Raw genomic sequence first — 10,547 nt, 5'->3', positions numbered from 1 at the left:
AAAAAAAAAAAAAAAAAAGAAATAAAAAAACAAACAATTCCTTTTGCAATAGCAACCAAAAGAATAAAGTATCTAGGAATAAAGTTAACAAAAGACGTGAAAGACCTATATACTGAAAATTACAAAGCATTATTAAAAGACATTCAAAAAGACACAACAAAATGTAAAAATATCCCGTGTTCATGGATTGGAAGAATCAACAGTTAAAACGGTCATATTACCCAAAGCAATATACAGATTTAATGCAATCCCCATCAAAATCCCAATGTCATTTTTTTAAAGAAACAGAACGAGAAATCATCAGCTATGTATGAAACCACAAAAGACCCCGAATAGCCAAAGCAATCCTGAGGAAGAACAAAGCAGAGGTATCATGCTACCTGTCTTCAACTTATACTACAGAGCTATGATCATCAAAACAGCACAGTATGGTAGAAATACAGACACACAGGTCAATGAAACAGAATAGAGAGCCCAGCTATAAAACCACATGCATATGAACTGATAATTTTCGACAAAGGAGGCAGAAACGCACAATGGAGTAAAGATAGTCTCTTCAATAAATGTTGCTGGGAAACCTGGAAAGCCACATGCAAACAAATGAAACTAGATGACAGTTTGTCTCCAGGTACAAAAATTAATTCAAAATGGATCAAAGACTTAAACATAAGATCCAAAACAATAAGTTACATAGAAGAAAATACAAGTACCAAATTTATAGACATGGGTTGTAGAGAACATTTTATGAACCTGATCCCAAAGGCAAGGGAAGTAAAGGCAAAAATAAATGAATGGGACTATATCAAACTCAAAAGCTTCTGCACAGCAAAACAAACTAACAACAAAACAAAGAGGCAGCCAACCAGATGGGAGGTGATATTTGCAAACAGTGGCTCCAACAAAGGTTTAATTTCCAAAATATATAAAGAATTCATAAAACTCAACACAAACAACCCAATCAAAAAGTGGGCAGAGGATCTGAAAATACACCCTTCCCAAGAAGACATACAAACCAATAGATACATGAAAAGATGTTCAACCTCACTGGTAACTAAGGAAATGCAAATAAAAACTACAGTGAGATACTACCTTACACCTGTTAGAGTGGCCATTACCAATAATAAAACAAGTAATAACAAGTGTTGGAGAGATTGTGGGAAAAGGGAACCCTCATTCACTGCTGGTGGGAATGTGGACTGGTACAACCACTATGGAAAGCAGTCCGGCAATTCCTCAAAAAATTAAGAACAGAGCTACCATAAGATTCAGCAATCCCACTCCTGGGTATATACCTGAAAAACTTGAAATCATGTACTCACAAAGATACATGCATCTCTATGTTCACTGCAGCATTATTCACAGTGGTCAGGATATGGAAATAACCTAAGTGTCCCATGATAGAGGGCTGCGTAAAGAAGATGTGGTACATATACACAGTGGAATACTACTCAGCCATAAGAAAGAATGAAATAGCGCCATTTGCAACAACATGGGTGGACCTTGAAAAGATTATGCTAAGTGAACTAAGTCAGTCACAAAAGCTAAAAACCATATGATTTTACTCATATGTGAGATATAAAACTAAAACTCATGAACACAAACAGCAGTGTGGTGGTTGCCATAGAGAAGGGGGTGGGGGAGAAGCGGATCCTAGGATCCTAATATAAGGTGACAGGAGAATATTTGACTCTGGGTAGTGGACACACAGTGCAATATACAGATTTCGTAACATAGAAACCCACACCTGAAACCTGTATGTTCAGGCTGACAATGTCATCCCAATCAATTTAATAAATTTTAAAAAAAAGAAACAAATAGAACAAAAAAGAAATTTTAAATCCTTACTGAAATTTTTTTTAAAGATTGGAAAATAGCCTTGCAGGCGTGGCTCAGTGATTGAGGATTGACCTATGAATCAGGAGGTCACGATTCGATTCCCAGTTAGGACAAAAGGTTGGAAAATAGCCCTGGATATTGTAGCTCAGCTGGTTGGAGTGTCCTCCCATGCACTGGAAGGTCACGGGTTCGATTCCTGGTCAGGACACATACAAGTGGTAACAGATCGATGTTTCTCTCTCACATAAATGTTTCTCCTCATTCTCCCCACTTCCTTAACTCCACCCTCTCCTTCCCCCTTCCTCTCTCTAAATATATCCTCTGGTGAGGATTTTTTAAAAATTCATTTCTAACCTAGAATCTAATACCCCACCAAAGACTGAGCATGAGAGTAGAATAAAGACAATGTGAACAAAAGGTCTCAAAAAAACAAACAAACCCATCTTCTATATGCATTTCTGAAAAATGTACTTGGCTCAAAAGGGTTCAGTATTTATACAGTGATTATAATAGATACAATAAATATATATATTTTTAAAATATTTTTATTGATTTCAGAGAGGAATGGAAAGGGAGAGAGAGATAGAAACATCAATGATGAGAGAGTCATTAATTGGCTGCTTCCTGCACACTCCACACTGGGGATCGAGCCCACAAGTGGGGCATGTGTCCTGACCTGGAATCGAACCCTGACCTCCTGGTTCATAGGTTGACACTCAACCACTGAGCCACGTGGGCTGGACACAATAAAAATAATTTAAGCCCTGACTGGTTTTGCTCAGTGGATAGAGCGTCGGCCTGCGGACTCAAGGGTCCCAGGTTCGATTCCAGTCAGGGGCATGTACCTTGGTTGCAGGCACATCCTCAATAGGAGGTGTGCAGGAGGCAGCTGATTGATGTTTCTCTCTCATCGATGTTTCTAACTCTCTATCTCTCTCCCTTCCTCTTTGTAAAAAGTCAATAAAATATATTTTTTTAAAAAATAATAATTTAAGACAAACTCTTTATTAGGAGTCTAATGGAAGAGGGAGATATTATGTGAACAAGCCAAAATCCTCAACAGATGTCAATATATAATATCTAAAATTGTCAAAACAAGAGAAATTTGTATACTTATTATTTACAAATTTTGAAGGTAAAAATCAGAATAAATGGAGTGCCTAACTTAAAAAAAAAATAGATCTTGTAACTGTTGAATAATTTTTTTAAAAACTGACTTTATAGAGAAGAGGGTGGGGGAGGGAGAGATCCATTGGATGCCTCCCACACGTGCACCCATTGGGGATAGGACCCACAACCTGGGTATGTGCCCAGACTGGGAATTGAACCAGCCACCTTTTGTTGTACAAGGTGACACTCCAACCAACTGAACCACACCAGACAGGGCTGGAGTGCCTACCTTTTTGCTATAAGTCTTTGGCACTATTTGACATTTTCAACTGTGAATTTTTATTAAAGTACTAGAGGCCCAGCATGCAAAGTCGCACAAGACCCCAGACCCGCCGTGCCGGAGGGACCCCAGACCCACCACGCCGCGAGACCAAGACACGCCACGCCACCAGACCCATCAATGCACCTCCTGGTGACCAGTCGTTTGGTCGTTACAGTGTTACGGTCACTGGCCTTTTATAATATAGATGCCATAAAAGGAGGAAAATTGCAGCTATTTGGTAAAATAGTAAAAATGTCCCCAAAAAGAAAACATGGAACTCCCATTTGACCCTGTGATCCCACTTCTAGGAATATATCCCAAGAAACCAAAAACACCAATCAGAAAGGATATATGCACCCCTATGTTCATAGCAGCACAATTCACCATAGCTAAGATTTGGAAACAGCCTAAGTGCCCATCAGTAGATGAATGGATTAGAAAACTGTGGTACATCTACACGATGGAATACTATGCGGCTGTAAAAAAGAAGGAACTCTTACCATTTGCAACAGCATGGATGGAACTGGAAAGCATTATGCTAAGTGAAATAAGCCAGTCAATGAAGGAAAAATACCACATGATCTCACACATTCATGGATAATAGAGACCATTACAAACTCTTGAACAATAATAGATACAGAGGCAGAGCTGCCTCAAACAGATTGTCAAACTGCAGCGGGAAGGCTGGGGAGGGTTGGGGGGCAGGAGGGGGGGTAAGAGATCAACCAAAGGACTTGTATGCATGCATATAAGCATAACCAATGGACACAGACACTGGGGGGTAGAGGAGGCCAGGGGATTGTCAAGGGCGGGGGAAAAAAAGGAGAAACATGTAATACTCTTTGTAATAATTTAAGCAATAAAAAAAAATAAAAAAAAATAGTAAAAATGGAGGCTAACTCTAAAGGAAAAATATATGAAAAAAGTTATACCGTACAATAGGACTTCCTGCCCAATGTCATTAGGTATATAAACCTGTTATCTTTAAAATAAATCTCACTAATATATTAAACTATATTTAAAAATGTAAAAATTCCATTTCTAATTTTCACTGAATCACTCACACTCTATGTTAAACACTACTCGGTATTTACCATGGTGGCAGTTTAAATTCTTTGACATGCCTCTCGTTCAGCACAGCACATGCTCCCTCCCTTGAAACTTGGGCAGGCGCCTGGACTGCCTCAAGGAACAGAATACAGCAGAAGTGAGCCTGTAAGGCTTCCGAGGCTCAGACAGAAGAGACCACGCAGCTGTTCCAGTTCCTCTTAGGACACTTCCTCTGAGAACCTCCATGTGAGAAGCCCAGCTATCCACCTAGAAAAAGACTTCGGAGCTGGACTGTTGGAGCCCCCAAGCTTTTGCCTTTGGGATGGCACCAGCCTAAGGGCATAGCTGAACCACCATACCAACTCTGGAATGCCTACCTGGGCTTCCTATTACATAAGAAAAAACAACAACCCTCTTTCCGTGAATTTTCTTTATTTGTAAAGGGCACATTCATTACTGATACAGGGATTTAACAGCAACAGACTCTTAGTCTTTGTTAACAAGAAGAATGATTAAGACAATTTTATAATCAATACTGATCAAGGAGTCAGCAATCTTTCTAAAATAGGTTCTATCACATAAGTGGAAAACAATATGACCTCATGGCCTAACAATAGGCCAATAGAGTACCTACTTATCTTTAGCTTAATGCCACATGCTCTAAGGAAGAGTCAGAAAATGTAAGATCACATTATTGTTTGTTCTACCATTAAATCATTTTTTAATGCAAAGCTCAAAAAACACTTAGTGGAAAACAGGTTTATAACTTGGTAGACCACATGGGTTGCTGACTTCCAGAAAAGTGGCTTCCTTTCTGGAAAGTACATGTTCCCATGAACTTATTTAAAACTGTATATTCTGAAGGTGTATTTAGCAATGCCAAAAGCAACGAGCTTGTTTTTGTTATTGAAAAAAATCCATCAAACCATTTTTTTATACAGTGTAGACAAAGACTGTTGCTTTACTTAATTTTCCACTGGCTGCTAAAGCACCTGAAATGAAGACACCACTCCAAAACATATGTAAGAAATGTGAAACTGGAAAACACTTAAAAGTAATTAGCAAAAGCTTCTGGCATCCTAAGTTTTCAGTTACAAAAAGCCAATTACTGTGAAGTTTTCTTGATTTCTTTATAGAAAGGAATGATTCGTCACCAATGGCTACTAACTTCAGTCCTTTCCCCCTTTCAATAAAAATCTTTCTGTGAACTCTCTTAAATTCAAATTTTTTAACAACATAAATACATCACCAGATTGCTGCAGAGGCCATGCAGACATTTTCTTAGAAGTACAGTGGTAACTAATATTTCATTTACTATATATTAAGCATAAAAAGTTACTATACTGGAGAACCCCTAAAACACCAAAAATAAAAATAGAAATTATAAGATCAACGTACTTGACAGGATTCACAATCTCTCCCTCAAATATAGTAACACCCCCTGGTTTAGCTCTTTCAATTACTTATACCATACACACATCACCTTAATTAGCTCACTTTCCTCCTAAGATGATTTCAAACTCAATGAAGAAAATAAGAATGTTGAATTTGGAATGGTGTGCATAAAAAGAACTTAGGAAAACCAAACTATTTAAATGACAAATGTGGGAGATTTCACTGATCAACAAAAACCTGACGGCAATATCTACAACTATTAAATTGAAATAGAAAATACTTCATTGTAAAGAATATGGTCACCAATCATAATGCTTTTTGTACAGCAGCTATAATTTGCCAGGAACCTAGCTAAGCACCAAACATGCATAAGCTCGTTTACACCTCATAATATCCCCAACAAGTACCTACCCTAACAGTTCCATTGTTTAGATCAGAAAAACCAAGACTCAATAAGTTACAAAATGCACCAATGTTCATATGAATAATGAGAGCAGGATAGGGCTGATGAGAGCTGGGAACAGAATAACAAACTCTCAGATGACTTACAATTCAGTCTGCCATCACTACTGAAAGTTAATCTTATTGACAAATATTGAACAGTTACATCAATATTATTATAACATAATACAATAAAAGAGAATCTAAAATAAAAAAGAGATGAAGGGTACATAAAAATCTGAATCCCTGTGGCTCTTATAAAGGAATTCCAAATACTATAGTTAATAAACATAAGAAATAGTTCTAAATCACAGAGCAACCATTTCTGTAAGATTAATAATTTCACTAGCGTAATTCTCAGATTCATTTTATCAAAGAACCTTAAAATGTTATGATACATTGTTTTCAAATGTGTTCTGTAATGGAGAAGAACCTCGGTCCCACAGAAAACATCACTTACTTATTTTATAGTGTAGCCTATTAAGATTTGAGGATGGGTAAAAATCATGCAAAGTCTAAACTTCTCTTCTAGTTGTATTAGCTGTCACAAAACCTGCAGTTTATCTTTTTTTCCTTCAAATTGTTATAAATATCCTAAATCTTAGTAAATCTAATGCTCATCTATTCGTCTCATTTTCACTTCCTCCTTCAAAATGAAATGACAATTCCTTTATTGACTGTAATCCTACTAACTGGGTATTTACAATTCACTTTCTAAATTTACTGGACATCTACAACAGGACAAAAATTAATATGATCCTACCTCTCAAAAAACTAAACCTGTTTCTCGCATGTATGTGTATGAAATACTGCAAATCACAAAGCTTTAAGAAGAGCAAACCACTAGGAATTACGTGAAAGTATTCTACAACTTTATAACTATTTTCAGTTTATCATACGTAAGGTATGCAGAGAACTGCACTGCCTACCTGCATCAGCTCTGGACCGCTGGCCAGGTGTCTTCCCGAATGGGGTCTTCATTCATCTGCATTTAAGTGAGCAGCAGAGCTGCTGAACTAGGGTGAAAATTCAATATGCTCCAATTTGAAACTGCACAGAAATTCAATGTTCGTGTTAATCCATCATCGACGTGCCTCTTTTACAAATTCAGCGAAAATACGTGAAATCATAAGCACTCTGTAAAACAGTGAAATAACAGTTCATTACTACAGCATCACAAGAGCAAAATAACCCGAGTAAGCCATAACTGTGACATCACATTTTAAGCATCACATTAACTAAAACACACCCTGCCCAGAAGCAATTAACTTGATTTCCTCAGACCTGGGTGCCAGGACAGCTCTTAGCCAGGGAAAAAAGGAAGTGCTAGATCTTTCAAAGAGGAAGTCTGGGGCATTTGCAAGACCCCAAAGTATAGTTTCTCAGAAGTCAACTGGAACACAATATGGCATCCGACTTCACCCACTGTAACTCAACGCATTTTGCTGCCAGAAATCAGAAAAGGGTGATGCTGGAGTGTCATAAAAGGTTTAGACTGGTGTGAACCAGTAATGGCAGCCACCCCTTTTCCTATTAATCCTTTTGTCTGCATACACTTTAAGAACTTTGGTACCTGCTATACCTCCTTTTCCACCACTATCATACATTCTTGGCAACATACGATCCTTTCAACAACCTGCCCCCTCAATTCTTTAACTTTAATCCTTACTTCAAACTATTCACCCCTCCTTTTAAGCCACCTGTCTCCAGGTCACAACCTCGACCACTCATCGCCAATGACTGCAATACCTCTGAAATCTTTGTTTCAAGCATCTCACACTTGAAACCACCTCTGATCATTCTACTTTCTTACACTAACAATCTCACACCAACAATTCTTTGATGTAACCATTACCTCCCTCATGACCACTTTTTCATTGTCCTAATTCAGTTTACTCCTTGCTTTTCTCCATTTTATCCCTCCTCTTCCTGTCAATTTTGTGGCAAAGCCCTTACCCAACTCCCTGCCTACCATGCCCACAGCTTAAGCTGGTCAGCATGGCTGAAAAACTGTAAATTTAAAATCTCATGTCTCAAGTAAGCATGCAAGAATACTACCCCAATCTCAACAGATAAGCTTGTTATTTGCTAAGAAAACAGAAGCAAACAAAAGAAATACTTTCCCACCACCAAATTCACCAACTGCTACCCTCTACTGCTACAGTAGTAGATGAACTGTTTAAATTCAACCCTTTCACTGTGTTATCTAACCCACCACTGTCTTCTATATCCACTCTCTTAGCACTTGATAGAATTCCCATTGGTATACAATAATTACCATGTGTACTAGTTAATAAGGCAGATTTTTTTCAATAGATGGAGTTACACATATGTTGATATATATGCGATCTGATATGTATGCTACTTTGTTGTAGTGACAGAAACCTTCAAAACTTATGTCAAATTTTCTGAAGGTGTTAACATCATAGATATTTTTACGCTTAAAATGTCGAATTTCGTGCCAAAAAAAGAGCATTTGCAGGAAGTTTTAATTCATTATTTTTAAGAAAAGTGCTGCTGAAAGCTTCGGGAAGCTTATGGTGAACATGCTCCATCTCAAGATACTCATGAACGCTGGCTTAAACTCTTTAAAAGTGATGATTTCGATGTGAAAGACAAAGAACGTCCAGGCCAACCGAAAAAGTTTGAAGACCAACAATTACAAGCATTATTGGATGAAGATGCGTGTCAAACTCAAAAACAACTTGCAGAAAGATTAAACATTGCTCAGCAAACAATTTCCGATAACTTATAAGCATGGGAAAGATTTTAAAGGAAGGAAAATGGGTGCCACATCAACTGAACGAAAGACAAATGGAAAGAAAAATACTCATCAGTAAAATGTTGCTTCAACGTCATGAAAGTCTTTTTTTGCATCGAATTGACTGGCGATGAAAACTGGATTTGAGAATCCCAAACGCACAAAATTATGGGTTGATCCAGGTCAACCATCAACATCGACTGCAAGACCAAATCAATTCAGAAAGAAGACAATGCTCTGCGTTTGGTGGGATCAGGAAGGTGTGAAAACCAGGTGAAACCGTTAATACTGATCGCTACCGACAACAAATAATCAATTTGAATCACCCTTTGATCGTAAAATGACCAGAATGGGCCAGAAGACACGGCAAAGTAATTTTGCTTCATGATAACGCACCATCACACGCTTCAAAACCAGTTAAAAGATCTTGCCTGGGAAGTATTAACCCACCCACCATATTCACCAGACCTTGCTCCTTCAGATTCCCACTTGTTCCAATCGATGGCACACGCACTTTCTGTCTGAGAAGCACATCAAAACGTATGAAGAAGAGGAAAACTGGGTCTCTGAATGGTTTGCCTCAAAACAAGAAAAGTTCTATTGGGAAGGTATCCACAAATTACCTGAAAGATGGGGGAAATGTGTAGCTAGTGATGAACATTACTTTGAATAAAGCACTGTTAATGTTTCTCTTGAAATTATCATGTTTTCTTTTATTACAAAATCCGTATTATTAACTGACACACCTAGTACATGATGTTGTATTCCTCAACTTTGAAAACATCCGAGGACTCCTTTCATCCACTTCTCTTTACAAGGCTAATTCAAAATTTAGGAATATTTTAATCTACACAAATATCAATGTAGCCTATCTTAGTAAGCTACACTGGTTCTGTAACAAGAAGAATTTAGCTGACTAATGTTCTAAAGCAGTGGTCAGCAAACTCATTAGTCAACAGAGCCAAATATCAACAGTATGACGATTGAAATTTCTTTTGAGAGCCAAATTTTTTAAACTTAAACTATACAGGTAGGTACATTGTTATTAACTTAATTAGGGTACTCCTAAGCTGGCCTTTGCTAAAAACACGTCCTCAATCTGATTGAGGTACATTTGCTGAGGTCGACCCCTTCCAACTCTCCCATCCACACTCGTCTTGTATACTTGTTTCGTCTATCTCCTTTCGTTCATCCTCTCTATATGTCCAAACCATCTCAACATACCTTTCTCAATCCTCGACACTACATCTTCTTTCACTCCACAACGTTCCCTAAAATTAACTTAGTAAACTTTACTTAAAGTTTTAAGTCTTAGTTAAACTATAGGTACGTTGAATAAAACTTCTTCAAAATAGACTCGCCCAGGCCGAAAACCGACTTCTGCGCATGGGCCACGAAGTTTCAATCACACTGTATGTGCGCGCCCGTACATGGTATTTTGTGGAAGAGCCACACTCAAGGGACCAAAGAGCCGCATGTGGCTCACGAACTTCGGTTTGCTGACCACTGTTCTAAAGTATTCACTCTTGCCGTAACCGGTTTGGCTCAGTGGATAGAGTGTTGGCCTACGGACTGAAGGGTCCCAGGTTCGATTCCGGTCAAGGGCATGTACCTTGGTTGTGAGCACATCTC

At 38.1% G+C, this 10,547-nt stretch overlaps 1 protein-coding gene across 3 annotated transcripts in view; it reads right to left on the bottom strand.

Moving 5' to 3' along the window:
- Positions 1-10,547, bottom strand: part of SPIN1 (spindlin 1) — a 90,925-nt gene that overhangs the window by 69,572 nt on the left and 10,806 nt on the right. For 2 of the 3 annotated variants that reach the window (XR_001359961.1, XM_014530689.1), the window contains exons 1-2: positions 9,384-9,552; positions 7,084-7,291 (exon numbers count right to left, since the gene is read on the bottom strand). Coding sequence is in view for 2 of the 3 variants with exons in the window: in XM_014530689.1 (XP_014386175.1) it covers positions 7,084-7,135 (52 nt within the window). In the remaining variant the exon portion in view is untranslated. Of the gene's footprint in view, positions 1-7,083; positions 7,292-9,383; positions 9,553-10,547 lie in introns of those variants that run through there. The other variant, XM_014530690.1, reaches the window with a different exon arrangement.

Source organism: Myotis brandtii, unplaced genomic scaffold (genome assembly GCF_000412655.1).
Source record: "Myotis brandtii unplaced genomic scaffold, ASM41265v1 scaffold760, whole genome shotgun sequence".
Taxonomy (NCBI): domain Eukaryota; kingdom Metazoa; phylum Chordata; class Mammalia; order Chiroptera; family Vespertilionidae; genus Myotis; species Myotis brandtii.
This window is presented reverse-complemented; position numbering and strand designations above follow the sequence as displayed.